Source organism: Tursiops truncatus, chromosome 6 (genome assembly GCF_011762595.2).
Source record: "Tursiops truncatus isolate mTurTru1 chromosome 6, mTurTru1.mat.Y, whole genome shotgun sequence".
NCBI classification, from domain to species: domain Eukaryota; kingdom Metazoa; phylum Chordata; class Mammalia; order Artiodactyla; family Delphinidae; genus Tursiops; species Tursiops truncatus.
The window spans coordinates 52,234,925-52,257,774 of NC_047039.1; the positions used below are offsets into that span (position 1 = coordinate 52,234,925).

The following is a 22,850-nucleotide window of genomic DNA, read 5'->3' on the forward strand; positions in this document are numbered from 1 at the left end:
GAAATCATAAGAATTGCTGACAAAAATTTGTGTCCTATGATGTTAATGGCAGTGCTGTTTATAATAATTTTGAAACTGGGAAATAACCTAAAATGCCAAACAATGGGAGAATGGTCACATAAAGTATGATACAGCCATGCAGTATAATATGGTGCAGGCATTAAAATCATGCTTTTGGAAAAGTATTTAATCTCAAGGGAAAGATACAATGTTACTTAGAAAAAGGCAGGATATGCATTTATTTAAATTTTAATCTCAATTTTATAAAAATCCATATTTATGTATATTATATATATGTAGGAAAAGTTTAATGGACTCAAAGGAAATACTTAAAAACATAAATAATATATTAATATACTACTATCAGAGTGTGTTAAAGTCAGAAAAATTCTGACTCTACCAGGTCATTTCAATCACCATCAGGGATTTACATTTCATGTTGAAGGACAAACTTAATTGTAAATTTATACTAAAATGTTAGCTATAGGCTGAGATTCAGTCTCTGTGCAGAGAATTGTTATCTTTGCTGTGATTAGTGTATCTATTTTATAATCACAGTTTCCATCCTTAACCATGGACAGTTCAGATCAGTTGAAAAACTGGAGAGTCCTGTCTTATAACACCCCTACCAGAAAAATCACCAATGGGTTAGTTTTGGTAGCTGAAGTTTTATGAAGATTGGCAAAGAGCTAGTATGAAATAATCTTATCTTCTCCCCCTTTACATCTATAAACAAAACAATTTAGGCATCTTTTACACTCAGTTGAAGGAAGTGAACAATTGGAATCCTAGGGCTGGAGCATGCCTGTGAGATACCCAGTGTTCTCTTCTTTCTCCAAATTGAGCAATGCAAGAAAACTAACAGGAAAACAGCCGTGTAAAAAAGTGGAATCTGAGAGTTGCAGTGGGCTTTTGAAGTGCTCTTATCCAACTTCCTACCCAAAGTGAGAATTCTTAAATCCAGTGGAGGGGTCTTTACATCTGCTGGGAAACCCCCTATATTTGTAGACACAGGTTTCCTCATTCTGTAAAATAGTAACAACTTGAGGATAATTGTGGGCATGATGTGCATTCATGCTTTCTAAGATCTTAGTGCAGTAGCTTGGCATGTGTTGGTTATTATTACCTTTGCAAGGTCTCACATTCCTTTCTAGGACTTTTCTTATTGGATGACAAATCTGTTTACTGAGCCAAAAAAACAGTTCCTGGAACTATGCAGAATAAGTCTAATCCACCATCTACATTAACAGTCCTTCAAATACTTGAAGACAGCTTTCATGAATTTAATAACTGCTTTCTGTGTTTTTTTTTAATTTCAAGAATAGAACACAGTAGACCATAAAAATGAGCCATTATCAGTCTTCCTTTGGATTTTCTGTGTAAATGTTGTTTAACATTTAAATGGTGCTGATTATAATTTGAGATATTAACAGTTAGATATGCCATTGCATCCCTCTGTTATTGTTTGTAAAGGAGGTTAAACACTATATTAACTTCTGAGTAGTGATTTATTGTTGCTTTTGTTAGAGAAAAATAAAAACAGTAAAATAATATAATTTGATATTGCCTTTGAGAATTTTCAGTTTGCAGAGGTCTTTATTTCCTACTCAATTTTATTTTTTAAAAAGCATACATGTAGTGTAAATACAGCATCACATAAATGCTAAGTTGTTCTTTGCTTCCTGGTGTAAGCTGTTGTGTAATATTGCTCAGTAACCATTAAGCAGCTGCTCTGTCTCAGAGATGCTCATATTTCCTTTGGTAGATGAAGGGAATTTACTGTATGAATGTCTCCAAATTGCTTTAAGATCTTTGGCCTCTGTGTCAGCTATTTAGATTCACAGTGGTCTATGTAACACATGAAAACCATGTTTTTAGAAGGCCCCAGAAGCCTGGAGGTTACACATGGGGTTGTGTTAACAGCAAGCACCTGCATTTTGCTGAGTGTTACCCTCTGTATTGTATAGCAGGGCTTCTGACCCCCTGCACGATCCTCTCCAGTTATTTTGCCAGAGTCCTTAAGTACTCTCGCGTATGCTTGTGAGCAAGGACTATTAGCTGGCCAAGTACCGTGTCATCCACTGTTTCTTTTCTTTAGCCCGCCTCATCTTGGGTAATGTCTGTCCATTGTAAAGGCTGTGCTGCGTGCAAAGATGCATGAAGGGGGCAGCCATATGCTTCAGGTGCTTCTCCCAGGCTACCCAGCCGCCTGATTGCCACCCACCCCCCTCCTATAAGGTCATTGTCACCACTTAGCCTTGGGAGCCCTCCTTTTACTGAAGTCTCGCTGTGCTCCACACAGGAGTGGAGCCCAGTGGGACCTATGGTGTTGCGTTTTGGCTAGTGGGTGCGAAAGCAGTTCTGACATATTTTCAATGTCTTTCATAGTTTTAGTAAAATCTTTCAGTTTTCCTTGTAGATCCAAATTCCTTAGAACTTGGGGAATTGGGGGTAGGGAGTGGAGAAGCACTCTCAGCATTCTGAGTTGCCTTCCCTTTTCTATGAGATGGTCATTGTATTTGTGTGTGACTGCCTTGCTGTCTTCCTGCTGGTAGGATTACCTTGAGGTGGCTCTTCCCTCCCTTAGGATTCGGCTCGTGACAGGACCACACATCACTCCATCTTAATGGGCATGACTTAGAAGCAAATGGAGTCCTAACTACTCATTGGAGTGATAAGGAAATGAACTTCAGATAATATCCATGTATTGAATTGTTATTAAGTATTACACATGGAATAATTTATATAAATGAAATGTTCACTATTCATTCACTCATTCATCGATTTTTAAATATTTGTGAACTATTTGAACCCCTCTAGTCCCTTGGTAGTTATTTTGTACTACATGCCTAAAGTTGTACATTAATTACACAACAAAGTCAGAGATATAATCTGACTGTAATCATTATGCTTTCCCGTTTTGCCCAAAAGCTTAAATAAACTCCTCGGCAAACGAGTTCCAGAAAATAACAAGGGTCAGTAGAGTTATCCTTTGATCTTAAGCTATCTTTATCTTCATTGTTATAAAATTATTAAGGTGTTCATTTGTGACCATGTTTCAAAAAGCTGAACTTTACATTTGTTTTGCAAGCGTTTAGTAGTTACTGTAATGTGGGCGATGAGTTAGTTGTTAAGGGAGATATAGAGATTAACAAAACCCAGTCACTCCCCCAAATAAGAAGAAACAAAGGCTTGAAAACAGTTATCTTGGTAAACTTGAATGTGCAAAGTGATGTAAAGTAAGAACAAACTAGGTGCTATGTGAATACAGAAGAAAGAGATTATTTCTAGGTGGCACAGGGGTTGGGAGGGGAGGGTGGAAAAGCAGATTATGGAGCAGATGGTGGTTGAGCTGGACATTGAAGGCTGCGAGGTGAGCCTGTGGAAAGAGGGCCCTTCTGATCAGAGGCAGCTACGTTAGAAAGATATGAGGGCAGGCCTTTACAGAGTACGGTTGGGGAAGGACAAATAATCTTGTCTGATTGGTTAAGCACACAGGCTGTAGTCATGATAAAGAAGTTCTCTGTATTTAATGTATTTGTCATATATAAAATGTTATGTTTTCCACATGTAAAATAAAGTATAATCTATTATGCTTAAAACAACAAAAGCAATAAAAATCTTTGTATACAATGATAACCTATCAAAATTAAAAACATAATAGATGTTTATGTAACACATGTCTCCAGCCACACAAAGGGAGTCAATGTCCTTTTTATGTCTCAGTGGCTTTTAGCACTTTGTACAATGTTGTCTACCTGGAAATTTCTCAATAATCACTGAAATGCATTCAACCTGGTGAAAAATTAATTGCCGAAGAAGTAGGCGTTTCTTAAAATAGAGCTGCATCAAGTGGGGACACTTTGTTATTATCCTCTTAAAAATGTATATCTTTTTCAGAGCAGTGACTTAACATGAGACCTGAGTTTTATCACCAACTGAGATCTCACCATTTCTTCTCATTCTTTTGCTATTTCTAAAGAAGGTAGATGGATGGATATAAAACAGTGTTCAGACGTACGCAGCACCCCTGTTTATTCACAGCAGTGAGGCATATATGCTAATTGAATGACTTGCTGTCTTTTCATGCTGTGTATGGTTAAAAAGTGGGCTGGTAGCTTTCTTTCTGGTAAAATTTCTAAATGATGATTTACAAATAACTTGAGAGTGTCTGGAATTCAGTGTGCATATTTCAGTGTATGGGTGATTGCTGACTCCATAGGCCAATCCTAACTTACTGGTAACATTTACTCAGCGCCTACTCTGGGTTTTACATTTTTATCTCACTTATTATTTGTAACAACGATGTAAGGTAGGTAATTTTATCATCTCTAATATATAAATGAGGAATCTGAAGTACAAAGAGTCTAAATGTTCCAGGACTATTATTATTATTAATTTAGAATTATTAATTATTATGATTAATTATTCCAGGATGCCACACTGGCAAACTGTAGTCAGGAGTCAAACCCCAGCTCTTTGACTTGAGTGAGCCATGTTGCTAAAACACCCAGACCTCTCTCATCCCTGCCCCGAATCTAATCTCTTGGTCAGCCCTGAAGCTTTATGGAACATCCAACCAAATTGCCGGTTCTTGGAATTTAGAGTTTTTTCCTGGAAGCATTTTAATTCTGAGGATTTTCACACTCTTATTCTCTCCCTGGGGCAGCAGAGAGTAGCCATATCCCTCCTACCTAAGGTGTGCCCTCCCTCCTTACCCTCACTACACTTCCTTCTTCTGGATGAGAACCTGGGGATAGGACTGGTGGCCCCATCTGCAGTCCTGGAAAGAGTTAGACCAGCTAGCAAGCATGTTTGACTTACTCAGGCTCCTGACCCGTGGCCCACAGCTACTGTGGGCCCTAGACCTGGAGGTCACGGAAGGGTCAGGAGGCATTCCTGGAGGTCTGGCTTCACCACATTCGCCAGAAAAAGGATCCAGTTCTTGACATGAAGGGAGTCCTAGGGAGTGGCAGCAAGGGTGAGAAAGCAGTGAAATCATGTGAGGTATATTAATGGTGCACAGAAATAGGTCTGTGTAAAGTATTTGCTGTATGTACGAGTTCTGCTTTTGTGTGATCCATGACGGGAACAAGGGTGGGAGTGCTGGTAACAGCAACTCACTTTTTAATCGGGGAAGGATTTGTGAAAGAACGGTGGTTTCAAGAGATCTTTGGAGTAATTCCAACAAGGTGCTAATTGTGGCTGTGGTTTTCCTTTTTCTTTATTTCTTTTTTTTTTTTTAATGGATGGACTTTAGTCTACCAGGTGCTACCGATCTGAGGGCCTCTGAACCTTCATTCCCTATGCGTGGGCAGTGGCAAATAAAACCATACCAATTGCCCTGTACAATTGGAAAGTTAAAAAATTTTCCTGAGAGATTATTTAGCTTCTAAAGGTTAAACGTTTGTTTAAACGGACCCAGTTTGCATTTTACAAGAGTTTTGCTTTTACAGTTCTTCGTTGTAAGCATACTTGGGTTTTGTTCTAACCTTTGGTTTAAAACACTTGAACAAATTCTAGTGTTTAATCATTTATTTGCTTCCTGCTTATGTTGATCTCTTTCATCTTGATGTTTATTTTCAGGATACCTTGAGGATAGTTTTGTAAAATCTGGAGTCTTCAATGTATCAGAACTTGTGAGGGTATCCAGAAGTAAGTAAACTCTTTTCTTATTGTTTAACTATACAGTATGATTTAAAATATTTTACATTTGAACCTTAAATACAGTATGAAGAGAACTGTGTATTAGGAGAATTTGAGTTTTTAAATCTCTGACCTTTTGATGAAATCAGAAGTGAACATATTTTGTCTGGTTTTCTAAAATATTTGCATTTAAATCAACACTTTCTGTAGCACAAAAACAATTTGCGGTTTGTTCTGCTTGCTGTGTTATCGGTATTCGTTTAATTCACTGTTCACTCTGTGACCATAGATGGTCATTTATATCAAAGGAAGTGTGATTAATTAAATGTACTCAGTGTTGTTATGATAACCCACATAAGTTTCCTGTAGATAAGTGCTTTTTCATTTTGCTAACATTTTGGTGAGGGCTTGGAGATGTACAGGATATACACACTAACATGCAGAGTGTAGAGGGATGCAGAAATTAACTTTGCAGATTGTAGCTGGATATAGATAGAAAGCATTGTTATCCAAAACAATGTCCAATTGTTTCCATTGGGCACCTCACCTGAGACACCATTCTTGACAGGCTGGGTGAGAATTTTCTCGAGTAAATTCACCTGGCCAGCTAACTAAGCAAGGGGGACGTTTCCTTGATCAACTCTTTTAGTTATTACTGGTGTGTGCAAATATATGTAAGATGCAGTTCTTATCTCATTGATTATGCTGAAGGGGGTGACTCATTTCTACTTGCTCTCTTCTCTGATTTAGCTTATTTATGTAACTTTGCAGGGTGTATTTTCACCTGACATTTTGATAGAGAGTGTCACAGTTTGGAATGATTTATTCAGATGATGTAGGGGCACTCTGGAGCCTGTTTAAGTTGTGTTTTTCACTTGGGTCAAATTCAGAGGTCATGAACAAGAATTATGATGATCCAAAAAGAACAAACAAGAATGAGTTACTGAGGGTAAGTATAGGTAGTGCTTTAGCATGGCGTTGAGTGAAGTAATCTCCAAGGTAGTAGGTGACTTTGTCTTTGGAACTGTAGTTTCTCAAATAGTTCAGATTTCTGAAGTGGCTAGTGCAAACAGCGTGTATTTCAGAGAGTTCTGTACATGAGCATTTAAGACTTTAGTAGCATCCTTTCTGACGTAATTCTGCAGTGGATAAATGTATGCCCCAAAGACTTCTGCCCTGGGTCTGTTGACTTGGGGGCAGTGTAGGAGACCAAATTAATATCCTGTATGCCTGTACCTATAGGGTTCATATTTGCTGGGCAAGAGGATTCTGATGGTCTACTTCATTTACTTCATTCACCAGGGCGATGAGCCTTGTTTGTTTTTCCTGATCAATATGTGTTGTGCAAAGGCCTCTGATATTTGAACTTTTTTATGTTTATTTTTAATTTGGAAAGGAACATGCCTGACTTACTTACTACTACTTTATGGCATCATGTAAGGAAGGGGGTATTTAAAGATGTGTGTATGTGTGTGTGTGTTTCCCCATACTGCTCTTTAGCAGAGAGGTTATGCTGCTACAGTTATGAGACATTATGAAATTATTTGTTTAAATTTGTACTTTTCTCAGTTTTATGATATATTTTCACCCTTCTTATGAGAAGGACAGTAGAGTTGTCTGTCAGAAAATATTACTAGTTCCTCATTATAGGTAACATTATGCTAGATGCTGTAGGAGAGCCACATGAGAACTTTTAAAAGCCCAGATTGATATTTTGAGAAATCTGAATTTGAAACATAAAAATAGATTAAAAAAATACCTTTTTAGGGACTTTCCTGGTGGTCCAGTGGTGGAGAATTCACCTTCCAAAGCGGGAGGTGCAGGTTCGATCCCTGGTTTGGGAGCTAAGATCCCACATGCCTTGTGGCCAAAAAACCAGAACATAAAACAGAAGAAATATTGTAACAAATTCAATAAAGACTTTAAAAATGGTCCACATCAAAAAAATCTTTAAAAAAAAACCCTTTCTATAATAGTGCAGAAATGAGGCAAATTTAACATATACCATTCATTCTTTCTTGATTCATATTGTCATCTCCTAGAGGTTTTTAAGTTATCTGTTATAACAAACATTACTAATTTGTAATTAGTAGATTAATTATCTGTATTCATTCATTAGTTACTTTATTCAGCAAACATGTATTTTCTACTGCATATGTAAATAGGTGTCTCTGAAATGCTTGAGAAGTTATTCTCCTAAGTGTTTTAATATATCCACATTATAATCTTATTTACACAATTGAACTTCATTGTTTATGAAATAAGGGTTTGCTAAGTAAACATCAACTTCAGCACAACCCTTAAGCTGTATATCACAAATTCTGACTTCTTGAGGGTTTACGGTATGTTAATGGTTTCTGTCCTCTGGGGTTTTACTCTCACATGACCCTCTAATGTGCATGTTGACTTTAGCTAATGAAGCTATTCAGTTTTAGGATAGTGATCTTTCTGGTGAATGATATTATCACCATCTTAAAAGTTGATTTAGGATCAGCTTTTGGAGTGAGGAGAACAATAAGAGAGATTAAGGGTTGGCCTCTAACCCTTGGAGTCCGAGGTTCTTCTGAGCTTGGTTTCTAAGAGGGTATTGGCAGCCTCTTAAACATGATTTGCAGCCTTCGGGCCCCTTGCTGCTCTCTGGGAGAGGTGCTAACACTGGTCTTTGCATCTGATGTAAGTTTTTCCAGAGGCTTTTAAACAGGCACATCTGCCTGGGACTTGCTGTTCTCATGCACTTTGTCATTAGATAAATTTTGTGCCTGTGTGCTGTTTTAGAATCTGGCCATGTTCGCTATTAATCTACTTTAATTTCCGTAATCTCCCGTTTAGTGTAAAAATGCACACTAAATTTTACGGTGCTCGTGTGTAAATCCGTAGACAAGGTGTTTTTGTTCTTGTTTCGCTTAAGCCATGACTAGAGCTTGATTTTCCGTCTTGTACCCCACCCCCGCAGTTTTACTGAGATTTAGTTGACATGTAGCACTGTATAATTTTAAGGTGTGTAGCATAATGACTTGACTGACGTATGTTGTGAAATGCCACAGTAAGTTTAGTCAACATCCATCATCTCATACAGATACGAGAAAGAGAGAAAACGTTATTTCCTTGTGTTGAGAACTCTTAGGATCTACTCTCTTAACAGCTTTCCTGTATATCCTACAGCGGTGTTCATTGTAGTCCTCATGTTGTACATTACATCCCCAATACCTATTTATTTTATAACTAGAAGTTTGTACGTTTTGACCACCTTCCTCCAATTCTCCCTCCCCCCAACAACACCCACCTCTGGTCACCTTTTCTCTGAGTTCGGTCTTCTGTTTGTTTGTTTGTTTAGATTCCACTATTACCTTCTTGATACTTTGGAAGAATCCTTCTGGAACAAAACTTAGAAAAAAACAAAATTTCCAAAGATTTTTAATTATCATTTTCCTATAAATTATACCTAGTATGCATACGGTCAAGCAATCTGTGTTGACTATCAAGCCATATGTTTATTAAATAGAAACTACAAATCTTTGCCTAAATATTGCATGAGCTTAATAAATTGCAAATAGTTGATATAAGATATAACCTGTAAGTTTCCCGTTGGTAACTCAGTTCTTTGAATTGTATCCATCACTGCTGTTGGAAGCCAAACAGATTGCTTACGTTCACTGAGCCCCTCAAATGCCTCCTTCCAGCACATACTCTGCTTTCCAATGTCACATAGAACATGGTTCTAATAATAAACTTTAAAGCATGTGGTTACTGCGGGATTTCTTACCTTGCGTTTTTTTTTAACCTCTGGTGTACCTCAAGCCACAACAAGCAGCTACATTTTAACTGTCCAAAGAACTCGAGCCATTAGGCATAGTTGCACATTGAACACTAATATTTTCTGTGTAAAACGAGGCTGAAGCATATTATATAATATGACCAACCTAACAGAGGCAGAAACTCCAGAGTGTTAGAGCTGAGACTAATCTCGTATGTACTGATTAATTTTTAATGGGGAGAGATAATCGTTGTGTATTCCTTGATTGTTTCTCTCCAAAGCATGTACCTCCTAATCGTATTTTCTTTAAAAATACTTTGTTAGTCTCAGCCTGCCTGAGATATTGAAGTACGATTCAACAGATAGTGAACACATTTCAAATGTTTATTAAAAATTCTGAGTAAGAAAAATTCCTTGAAAATCGGCTGTCCCTTTGGAATTTTTTACTCAACGTGTGGTTAGTTTGGAGAGAGGGGAAGGTTAAGTAGACTTTGTGTTCTTAGCGTGAATTTCAAGGGCTCCAGAATTTTCCCGCCCCACATAGGATACACTTTCTCTCATCGGAGATCTTGAAGGCCTGATAAAAACAGGTGAAAAAATAGAAACTATTCTTAAGCATTGTCCTTTGACACCAACCTGGCTGGCCTCCATCTTGTATGTCATCTCTGCCCATGACCTTGCTCCTGTAGTAATTGCTGTTTAGAGTAAGCTCCCTTTACTACCTTACTCATCTTCCAAAGCCCTGGGCCAGCTGTGACTTTTCCACAGATTTCTTGGACCATTCAAGCTTGTATCAGATTCTTCTTTCCTTGAAATCCTATAGCATTTATTGATCATGTCATTCATTTGGAAGTTTCATTATAAAACGCATTATGTTTATATCTCTGTGTTTTTCATGAGTATTTTGTTTACCCAACCTGTTGCCCAGTATGTCTTATTAAGCACGGGAACTATCTTAGACTATTTTGGGTCCCTTGCAGCACCTGCCAGTAATGGGCACAATATCTTTTTTTTTTCACAATATCTTATTGAATGAACAAACCTTCAGCAAATAGGTTCATTTGTACCAGTTCACCAGCTTTGCGTGGGTTTTTGAACTGTTTCATCTTTGCTGACCACTCTAGGTTGCCAGGGAAGAATTTCAGGGAAGAAAGCAAGGAAAGAAGGGAATTCACATTTGTTGAATATCCATTATACACTAGGCATGATGCTGGACTTTTATCACTCCTTACCTGATCTCATCCTCAAAATAATCATGTTATTCTAATTTTTATTTTATTCTAATTTTATTCTAATTTTCATTTTACAGTTCAGGAAACTGAGGCACATAGCCAATAAGTGGCAGAGGGAGTTAAAACTAAAAGGCTGTCTATCTCCCAAGATCCTACTCATTCTAACACAACATGCTGTCTGACAGATTTATTCAAGATGTCTAGAAACCAATTTTAAAAATTTGAAAAGATGTAATCCATTGTACAACAACCAATATTACATTAAAATTTTCAGTTCTTAATACATCAAAAAACTCAAAAAGACTTCTTGATTTATAAAATAATACCTTAAGGTATAAAACTCCATGAGTATATTTTAAATGACTTATGAAATTGGGCATACAAACTTTTTTAAAAACAAAACATAGCTGTTGAGTAAAACTGTACTCACCATTCATATATGAAACCTGAATATGTATTTTGGAAAAAGAATCTTGACTTTTATTTCATATTTGTCAATTTTACTTATATACCTGTCCTAATACAAGAATTATTTTTATATCAAATAATTATAAATATGATTTCTAATGCATTCTAACATTAATGTTAACATTATTATAAAATAATAATCGCCTCTTGTGAAACTATTCTAATTCGATTTATTTAACAATAATTTGGTTTTTGAGATCTGACTTAGTACAGAGTGCCTTGCTTGGTGCTGAGCGATAGGCAACATATATTGTTCCCTGTGGCGCATCTAGAGACTAGTGAGGTGACAGGTGTAGTGACGACTAACACAAAGGACTGAGTGAAGAAGCTTGGGCAGTGGGAGTGGGAGAAGGGGTAACCAGTGATGATAGCGTGCCTCAAGTTTCCACACTTGAACATTGGCATCGTGAGGATGTTTGCAAGTCTTAACCAGTGAAAGGCTGGTATTAGATTCTTAAGGTAAAGAGAGTTCCCCTACTCCTTGCCCAGAGGCATGGAAAATATTAGATTATTACATTTGAATAGAGATGACAACAGTAAATGGCATTCCCAATGTTTGTTGGTGTTGTTGTTTCATTCCTCAGCACCCATAACCCAGGGAACTGGAGTCAACTTCCCAATTGGAGAAATCCCAAGCCAACCATACTATCATGACATGAACTCGGGGGTCAATCTTCAGAGGTCGCTGTCTTCTCCACCAAGCAGGTAACTGAAAGAGGAGCTGCTTTTGTTCTCAGTATATATGCAAATAGGTAAATAAGTAGACGTGCAGATAGATAGGTACGCAGGTAAAGAGAAGGGGGAAATAAAGCAAAGAGTTCAAGATTTTTGCTGATTTTACACAAAGTTTTAATCTTTCCTGGTTAAATTTATTTTGAAATTTGAAAGTTAAATTGTTGTTCAAAGCATTTTAAAAAGGCTTTTTGGGGAGACAAGGGAACTATGAAAATGTATTAATATTTTTATCCCCTTATATGAAGTATTATAACTCTATAAGTAATTCTTCTGGTGACTTTAAAAATGGTATTGCCATAGCAAAGATCCCTGGTTTAGGATTGATTCATCCAACTTTTACCCTAATACCATGTCCAAGCTGGGGATAATGAAACATGAAAAATAAAATGTGTCATTTACTTAACCTTAAAAGGCCTTATTCTAGGCAACAGATTTGCCAAGTTCTTCAGTTAGTTGATGTTCTTTGAATAATTTAGTTAACTCTCAGTTACCAGTGAAAGTATTACCTGCTCTGAGATTTGGCCTAACCAGCCTTTGTTGGGGAACAGCTACACTGAGGTGACTTTGCCTTTTAGTTCTCTGCTGACATTCTCATATTTCTCTCTTGACCTTCTGATTGTAACTTTCAGTCCCGCAGGAGTTTAAAAAGAGATCTCCCATTTAAGTGAGGGAAAATTAACTTGGCAAGTTGTAGTACATGGGATTTCGTATGTTCCCCTATTGTTGAATGATAGAAGAGGGCTGAGTGAATAAGACAAATATTATAGCTTTATTGGGTTTTTTTGAGTTGAATCTTCAATATAGGAAGAGCAATCTCATTTCCATGGCATTAAATATACCCACGATCAGATAGAAGATCATACGTGAGTTCCAGAGCAAAACATATATTTCACAGTATCAACTGTTAAAAAATTTAAAAATCTGGATAACTATATTCCTATGCTATTCTCAAAAACAAAAATTAATTGCATTTGAATTAATTGTGGGGCTATGCACATTTGTTTGTTTATTAACTAAGTTCAATTTGATGTCATTTATGGTCAAACTATATTTTCATATAGTTAGATTGCATAGCAAGATAATAGGGTTTATTATCATTAAAACTGTGATACGGTGAAGTGTTAAAAATGCTTTAGTTTTTCTAAATTTAAAATGCGAATAGTAATTTTTTATTTTGTCTGGTGGATTGGTATGCTGTCAACACAGATCTTTCCTCATGATCATTCAGTATCAGATACTACGTCATTCAAATAAAAAAGGTTTAAAAAAATTTCTCTATTATTTCCTTATGAAAGTCTTTTCTCCCTCATTTCAAGTTTTCCATACATATTTACCGCTGATTTACAGATGGGAGAATTAGATTAAAGGAGGCTTAAAAAATACATTCTAACTTTGGATACCCTACAAAGAAACTAAAGAAACTGTTTACTCTCACTGTGGTTTAGCATGGATAGAAATTGCCATCTTCTGCATCGTGTTGATACTCCGGGAGTTGTGAGTCAAATATTAATCACAAATGTATCTATGAATATACCCAGACATGCACATGCTTCCAGGATTTGGAAACAGTGTAGTAGAAAGAGCACAGTCTCAGAAGTCAGAAGTCTTTACTTTGTGTCAGACTGCTTCCATTAACATGCCCTGGGCAATTGATTTTCTCCAAATTTGTCTTCCCACTTGTAAGAAAATGGAGGATTGGTTTATGTGTATGGCTTCTAAAGTGAATTACAACTCTGAAATCCTGTGACATTAGGTTTATTATCACTGTATAAAGTTCATTCAGAAGATACCGTTTTTAGTTTTTATTTCCATAGGTGTGAATAAGATTTTTTTTAATTTAAGGAAAAAATATCCATTTCTCTACTCATAACTTACTGTTTAATAGGGTATTGGTGAAGATGTTTGAAAGCAGTATATCAAGCAATATGGCATGTGGCATAGAATAGCTTTTTAATCTCTGCTCTAAATATTCACTTTTCTTAGTAATTGAGATAAAACTATGTTTTCTTTATTAAAATATATTATAATACTTTGAAAGTTATTTTGGTTTGAATTTGGCAATGGCCTATTTTTCATGGTTGATCTTAAGAATAAAGGATCAATAACCTAAGTTTTTAGGAAAAAAATCTAAAAACAATAAATGCTGGAAAGGGTGTGGTGAAAAGGGAACCCTCCTACACTGTTGGTGGGAATGTAAATTGCTACAACCACTATGGAAAACAGTATGGAGGTTCCGTAAAAAACTAAAAATAGAACTACCATATGACCCAGCAATCCCACTACTGGGCATATACCCTGAGAAAACCATAATTCAAAAAGAGACATGGACCACAATGTTCAATGCAGCACTATTTACAATAGCCGGGACATGGAACCAAGCTAAATGTCCATCGACAGATGAATGAATAAAGAAGATGTGGCACATATACACAATGGAATATTACTCAGCCATAAAAAGAAACGAAATTGAGTTATTTGTAGTGAGGTGGACAGACCTAGAGTCTGTCATACAGAGTGAGTAAGTAAGAGAGAGAGAGTGAGTAAGAGTGAGTAAGTAAGTCAGAAAGAGAAAAGCAAATACCATGTGCTAACACATATATATGGAATCTAAAAAAAAAAAACAAAATGGTTCTAATGAACCTAGTTGCAGGGCAGGAATAAAGATGTAGACAGAGAATGGACTTGAGGACACGGGGTAGGAGGGGGAAGCTGGGGCAAAGTAAGAGTAGCATTGATGTATATGCACTACCGAATGTAAAATAGTTAGCTAGTGGGAAGCAGCAGCATGATCTCCCTCTGCTTGGCGATGACCTAGAGAGGTGGGATAGGGAGGATGGGAGGGAGGCCCATAAGGGAGGGGATATGGGGACATATGTATGCATATGGCTGATTCACTTTGTTGTACAATAGAAACTAACACAGTATTGTGACGCAATTTTACTCCAGTAAAGATCTATTTTAAAAAAAGGATATATGAAATAGTTTGTAATCAGTAAAGTACTGTAAAATTTTTAATATTATTAAATATAGGGTTGTTACTAATAATTACTATTTTATAAGTGTCTTCTAAATGCCAACCACTAAGTGCATGAGCTTTACTTTTAATAACTCATGTAATCCTCTCAACCACTCCCCTTTTTATTATTTCCATTTTACAGATGATTAAACTGAGTTTAGGAAGGTTAAGGAGTTTACTTATATTTGAATTGACATGAAGGGATTACATTTTTAATGGCAAGTGCCGTACCAACGAACGTTATTCATATTGATAATAATTATGAGTCAGGTACAATCGACAACAATTTTTAAATTAGTATACCTATCACATTAAGAATTCACTTTTTAGTACTGAAAATAGTGTTCTACTACTGGAAATATATTTCAACATGTAAATATAATAAACACATTTGTTAGACAGGTACAGTTCTGATATATTATAGTAAATGTTACATACAACTAGAAATGTTTGCTACTCCTATTGATGTCTTAAATACTCACCATTATTTCAAAGTGGTTCTGAGATACTGTTACTTGTGTTTGCGGAAATTTCCACAGTAAGAATATTCTCAGATTATGTATTTTCAGATGCTACACATCTTTCTGGAAATCCCATTAACCTTCACTCTTGTCATATTTTAACAGCAAAAGACCCAAAACTATATCCATAGATGAAAATATGGAACCAAGTCCTACAGGAGACTTTTATCCCTCTCCGAATTCACCAGCTGCTGGAAGTCGAACATGGCATGAAAGAGATCAAGGTGAGTAATAAGGCGTTGCCTCTAGGAACAGTAGAGTAAAATGTCAGCTCCTTTCACAAATTTCATTTAGTCAAAATTTCATAATTGAATCAATATGGATTATATTTTTTTCATGAAATGATTGCAATAAAATTATTTTTAAGGTCATGTACTAGTCAAATCTTGTTAAAGTGAAGTTACAAAATTCCCATATTTTTATGTGTTTATTAAACTTTTTTTTTAGACAAAATGATCTTTTTAGAACCCTCAATGTGTGTGTGACTGATGACAACCAGGCTACATTAGTTGGCTGGATTGTAGCAGAAGCACAAGTTCTGATTCAGTCAAATCAATCCGCTCCTCTTAATGGGGTATTTTAAGGAGGAGCCAGGCTTTAAGCGGTTCGCAGGTACTAGTTACTGAAAGTTCCCATTTAACGGAAGCCATACTTCCTTTTGGAAGTAGGTACAACATGAACAATAAATAAATGTAATGTAAGACACTTGGTGTCTGAGTCAATCTAGTTATTCTATCTAGATAAAACTATAACCCAGTTCTAGGGCAGCTCTAGGGAAAAATATAACTTTAAGAAATAGGTATTATTTGGCTCTCTGAATTCATACTTTGCTCTTTTTCATTCTTAAAATCTATTGGATTAAATATACTTCATCCGACATACTCATGCCTTTTTGCCACAGAAGGAGATTATTAAACATGGAAACAAAGATTAGCTAACAATTTTTGTTGGTATGTATGCAAATATGACATATCAGCAGCACAAAATGTATTTGAAAATTCTTTTAGATAAAATTCTCCATTTTATTAAAAATAATATTGAGCTCATTCTCAATGTTTTTTAGCCCATGACTTGGGCGTGTGTCTCTGAGGCTTGAGGAGCTGCATGTCCAGTAATCTCAGGAGACCAAATAGCTCTGAAGCTTAGCAGTTAAAGCCAAAGTTCAGGACTCCTTTTCTGCTGCTCCATGTTTTCCTACCGAGTGCCATAGCATTTAAAGAAGGGTGAAACATCTTCATGGAGGAATTGACATTGAGTCAGATGGGTCTCCTTTAGCATGCTGAGATTTTTAACTAGTAAAGAAGGGGACAGCGTGGGCACAGACAAAAGCACAGGCAAGCATTGAGGTGGGGAAGTAAATTTCTGAATGGCCATGTATGAGCCCTGTGGTGGGAGGCTGTGTGTGTGGATGGAAATAAAGGGAGATCGTTTTAAGGAAGGATTTGAAAATCAGCTGGAGAGTTTGGGCTCTGAGATCTCACTCCACCTCCCAAATCTATTCTTTAGACAGAACCATCTTTTAAAACATAATAATGTCATATCACTCCCCTACTTCAGTCACATCCTGCTTCTCTTAGGAGAAGCTCAGAATTCCTTCCTGTGATCCACGGACCTTTATCTTGTCCTCTGGCCTCTTGACCACTGCTCCAGCCTCAGCAGGGGCCGTCTGCTTCCTTCTTGCACTTGAGCCTACTGCTTTGTTTAGATTTGGAAATGCAATACCGAAGACCTTCATATAAGCCATGCCCTCTGGAGGGCTCCTCTTCTGTCTCTTCTTCTGGCAAATTCTTGGTCAGTTTTCAGGTCCCAGCCTAAATTGAGGAATTTCAATCTAAATCAGGTCTTTACCTCTTGACACCTTGTATTGTTCCTTCATTGTGCTTATAATATAGTTCCTTCATTGTGCTTATAAAATAGTTCCGTATTTCTTTATGGGATTAATTGTCTAAATCTGTCTATACTATGAGGGCGGGGACTTTATCTGTTTGGCTACTGTGTAACCAGCGCCTGGGAACCATGCACAACACTTAGTGCTTAGTAGGGGCAAATAAATATTTGTTGGCTACATGAACCATTGATAGGCAGAACACCAGTTTCATTAGCAAAGGCAGGAAATAACAGGGACTTAACCAGACTTGCAGAAGTAAGAATAAAAACAAAACCCTCAACCCTTTATATTTTATTGCTTGTTTTACTGACATTGTCAGCTTTTTCTAAACAAAGCCATATTTTCCTCATCAGAAAATTGTTCTGGAAAAGATTCTAATGGTAATAACATTAACATTGTGAATGTGTGGCAATGGAAGTGTTGTGCAGAAGTGTAGGTGTTCTTTATTATAGAGAGTGTCACTCTGTAAGAATTGATTCCTCTTTCAGCCTATTGAATAAAGCCAATCTCAAATCGTATTATAAAACATTTTTGAAAAGTAGAAGGGAAACTGTCATTCTTTCTTTTTGTAAAATTGTTGTATTGTCTTGGTGATTTTCTTTTGTCAAGATGACTGTAATTATTGGAGAAGTCTGTAAAGGAATATTAAGAGTAAGAAAGAATGATCCATTTTCATGTGTGCTTAGAAAAAATAGTCTGTCACTTGAATTCTGAAGACTGAAGATTTTGTAATGTGCACAGTAAGCCCTTGTGGGAAGAAGACTTCAACTACAATGAAAACATGAGGGCAGGACAGTACTATCTTTATAAATTTGCTAAGCCAAATGCAGTCCTTCTGTTTGATGAAAATTGCTTTCTTTAAACCTGCAAAGTAAAATGCCCTGGTTGTTCTTGTCCATCTTCAAATGTTCTTTAGACATACTTGCCTGTCATGAAGGGAGTTTTCTAAAGGGCATATTGAGTACCACTCGATACCGTAATAGCTTTAGTACACGTCTAAAAATCCCTGCGCTAATTGTATGCAATAACTACTTACTGGTTGCTTAAAATATATTTGTGCTTATAACTGGCAGAAATGTTTAAAATTCACTGTTAATTATTTCCTGGGTCTGCCTTAGTTATTTGTGTTAACTTTGCATTAACATCTACTTTTTCCATAACCCTTAACAAAACTGAGCGAAATATGCGAATCCAAAATAACAAAATTACGGAGAGTATGTGGCATTCCACCTTCCCTTATAATCTGAACCACAAACCTAAACCTTTGAGATTTATTCCAAGTAGGCAAAAATAAAGAATATAGTGTAACTAAATGATTATACTCATTTCATTTAAAAAATTAGACAACGTTTTAATACAAAATCTAGATTCATGCAGTGACAAATATTCCTGTATTTTAATAATTTAATGAAAAAAGTGTTTTTATTTTAGCATACTATAGACATAATTATATCTTTATGGCTTTTCAAAGCACAAAAAAGTTACAATTTCCTAGACATAAAAGAGTTGTAATTTTAATTTTGTAGAATATAGACATGAACATTTTCAAACTGAACACTGCTTAATAGGGTTAAACATTTCATAGGAATCTTTATAATTTGCTTAAATTTCTTCTGATAAATAGTGATAGAAATTAAATTTGTTAGAATCTACATTACATAATGTTTATGTTTTAACTTTATATTCTTTGATACATAAAGGAAGAAAAAGAAAACTGGGCCAGTAACAAAGGGATATACAGCAGCTGTTACATTCTTTCCTAGATTCTAGAATATTTTTTTCTTGCTTAGTCTCTTTGATGAATTCCCTAGTCTTAAACCTCATGACTGGTTCTACCTCTATTGAAAACTTTGTTTTTTGGATACTGCTTTCCATCATTTTAATGGTTAAATGAATAGAACCAGGATAGCTTATCAATTTGCATGTTGAAAATTTCTTTTATTATTCTAATACTTACCCCACAAAGTATTCCATCTGAGAGCTTATCTACCTTAAATTTTTTCCCACCTGAGCCAGTTCACAGACTAAATTCCTCATTGATATAATTCTCTTGAAATCACTACAGTAGTCCTTTGTAACTTCTGATGTAAGAGGAAAAATAGAGGCAGGTCTTGGTTTTTCCTCAAAGTTACTTTCTTGGGACTAAAGCTTGTAGTATTTTGGTGGCTGGAAATTTAACAGACTAGTAATTGGTATGCTTGAACATTTGAAACAATTCTTTGTTAGTATCACTTTCTCTCTGCCATTCTGATAGTCCCCGAGCCATCTAAGCTTGAATATAAAACTCCTAAAATGCTATTTAATAGACGTTTAGTGATATGGTAAATATATTTGTAATATACAGCTGGGCTTTCTAAATGGAAAATTTAACAGCTTCTTAGTCTAATGAGTATTTAAACAACTTGTAATCTTAGATAAAATGTAAATTCAGAGAGACTTTTAATGCAGTAAAATTTTATTAGTTCCTACACATTTAGAATTGCGATAATTGAACTAAATTAACATTTATCAAATGCCTGTTATTTGCCAGGACTTTTTCTAGGCATTGGGCACATAAATATGAATACATTAAATTTCTAGCCCATGACCGGCTGAACAGAAATATAAATTTTTATTATTTATGAAAAAAGTTTCTTCACAGAAAATAAATAATGTAAATCAGGTTATGAGGGGACCGTCTCCGTGCCCAACTTACTTTTAAGCATTGTGAGAAAGAAATCTTTACACAAAAATCAATAAATTGGTATGTTAGCAAAAAGTAGCACTACTTAGAGGTGTATTGGAATGTAATTACAATTTTAAGAGTAGTTTAAAAATTTATACTGGACTCTCAAATAGGCAATATTTAGGCATCGCATTCTGGTTGCTATAGGTACCAGAAAAAAGCACTATTTAAAAAAAATTACAGTTCTGTCGTACAAATAAGTCTTCAGCTAGTTTTTCTGAAGTTTTAATATATTTCCAAGCCCTAGAGATTTATTTGTGATAAATTTGCAAATGTTCTCATTAGTAATAGATTCTTATATGTTGTGCTCAATTTTAATCTGAACTTTATAGAGTTCTGTAAGGATATGGTATTAAATAAATAATGAATTAAGCCAAAGGGCTCAAGGGGACACTGGGGGCTAAAGAGTAATAATGCCAGCTTAGTATCATGCATTTAATCAAGTATAGGAAATAAATAACAGTCAGTAGAGTGTGGTGACACTGATAGAACCGGACTCAGAGACCAGCCTTTCGTAAGTTAAAAAATGCTAGATACAAGAGCATTCAACCAAGTTTGGAAATTTTTATTTAAACAAAAATTTAAACTTTTTTATTCATAAGTGAGTTTGTAGAATATTTAATATACTACTGTGTGCTGTGAATGTGAATATCCATGAGTGGATATTGACTGAATATGTATTAAGTTTGCGACTTCAGAACCTTTTTTCCCCCATCTAAGAATCTATAGGGAGATTTAATCCTACTTTCAGACTTTGGAAAGCAGTGCTCTGTCCCAAACTACAGTCTGACAAATGATAAACTCTCAAGGTTTTTCTAGCTGTAGAAGTTGGGTGAATGAGCACCTTTCACAAATAGTTGAGTAACTACTGACATTAAATGAAGTCCTAGAAAATGGCAAGAAAACAGCTTGGTAATCTCCTGGAAGAATGTTTAAGCTCCCTTTGGGGACCAGATAGAACACCAGCAGTTCCTTACATTCCTAGAGTTTGTATCACAAGGATTAAATATCAAATGTTCAAATATCAAATTTTGAACCAGACAGAATCAAAGATACAAGCGCTTTTGATGGATACATGTGAAGAGATGGCTTGAATTTAATGTTTAAGTACAATTAAGTTTTTTTGTTTAGCTTATTATTAAAAAATATATCAAAAATCAAGAACTTACAGTTCTTACAGAACTTGCAATGACTCTCCATATATTATGTTATCGGAGGCAAACTCTGGGGATGCCTTCATCGTAGTGTATTTCGTTCTCTTCGGCTACACTGCTGTAGTTGAAAAATCACATTATGAACATCTTTCAAACAGAAAGGAAGACACTACGTTGTTGGTGAAGGCTTTCATCAGAATTCCTTACCTTGCCTACTAATTAACAGATGTTTGTGTTCTTTTCATGTGTTCTAATCAGGAAGAGCATTTTGGATGGGACGCAACCTGTGTACATGGCTAGAAGGGACAATACTACTTACTAGGGGAAAGTGATACTCATATTTCTGTCCTCTGGAGGCTTAATGATTTGAAAATACAGCATTTTGTAGAAAAACCATCGTGGATAATTAGTTTGAAAAAAATAACAACTTGCTGTGTGACACTGGCTCTCTAGATTGGTAGAACACAGTCTAAATTAGGAAAGTGGAAAATCCATGGGAGACAGTGTGCTTCGTTATCATAGTGTACCATGAAAAGTTTCTTAGAGTGGTAAAAGGTTTTATTTCACATCTATTTACACATCAATTTCGTATTTAAGTTTATTTTGAAGTAATTTGGAAAGCCAGTTTCTTTCGAGTTATTATACCACCAATATCATATACAATAAGAAGTTGATTTTTCAGGGATAGAACACAGATTATTAGAAGCCTTAGGGGAGACATAGTTCAAGCTCCTTATCTGACAGATAAGCAATCTAAGTATCAGAGAGGCTGTCTCATCCATAGCGTCCAGATAATTAAGAGCAGAGCCTAGGTCTTCTTTTTCAAAGCCTGATATATATATTTTTGTATTTTTCTGTTATCCTGCAACCCACCTAGGGGAAGCAATATATAAACTTACCTACATAGGGAGAAATGGACTAGGAGAATTTGAACACTGCTTAACAAGTCTTGGCAGGCGGACAGTTCTAGGGAGCTTCATGGAAGATTCTGTTAGACCTTGTAGAACTAGAATAAGTGTAGAGGTGAATTTATGAGTTTTCAGGTCTGGAAGAATTGTCAAAACAAAATTTTAAGATGGTAAAATTGTGTATCTTCTTTTTTAAAAAATCAACCTCTTAATATTTGTGCCATGATTAAGTTTTTGAACTAAAAAAAAGGGAGACATGAGTGCTTTTGATGGATAAATGTGGAGAAGAGCTGGTTTGGATGGAATGTTTAAGCACGATATTTAAAGTTTTAAAAAGCTTTTTGTTATAGAGAATGTCAAAAATAGAAAGAATCATAAAGTGAACTTCCATGTACCATTTTTTAGCTTTAACTGTTATCAATATTTTGCCCATCTTGTTTTATTCAGTATCTTCCAGTTTTTTAAGTATTTTAAAGTAAATCCCAGATAATGTGTCATTTTACTTATAAATACTTAAGTTTCTAATAGACAATGATTATCATTTTTAATACAACTCAATACCATTATTAATTTAACAAATATAACAATAATTCCTTAGTATATACTGTATAACCCATGTGCAAATTCCCCAGAATATCGTATAGGTTGTTTTGTTTAAATGAAGGTCCCAAACAGATCCAATACCATATTTGTATTTTCAACTTGTCTTTAACCTATAATAGTTCTATTAACTATTTTTATATTTACTCACTTTTGTATATCATTTATTTGTTGAATAAACCACATAAATTTAAATCTTTTCG

The 22,850-nt window shown here is 35.6% G+C and overlaps 1 protein-coding gene across 16 annotated transcripts in view; it reads left to right on the forward strand.

Annotated features, from left to right (window-relative positions):
* Nucleotides 1–22,850, forward strand: part of NFIB (nuclear factor I B) — a 235,691-nt gene that overhangs the window by 158,338 nt on the left and 54,503 nt on the right. For all 16 annotated transcript variants that reach the window (XR_012332495.1, XR_012332493.1, XR_012332494.1 and 13 more), the window contains 3 exons: nt 5,587–5,655; nt 11,685–11,805; nt 15,478–15,596. Coding sequence is in view for 13 of the 16 variants with exons in the window: in XM_033858087.2 (XP_033713978.1) it covers nt 5,587–5,655; nt 11,685–11,805; nt 15,478–15,596 (309 nt within the window). In the remaining 3 variants the exon portion in view is untranslated. The remainder of the gene's footprint in view (nt 1–5,586; nt 5,656–11,684; nt 11,806–15,477; nt 15,597–22,850) is intronic.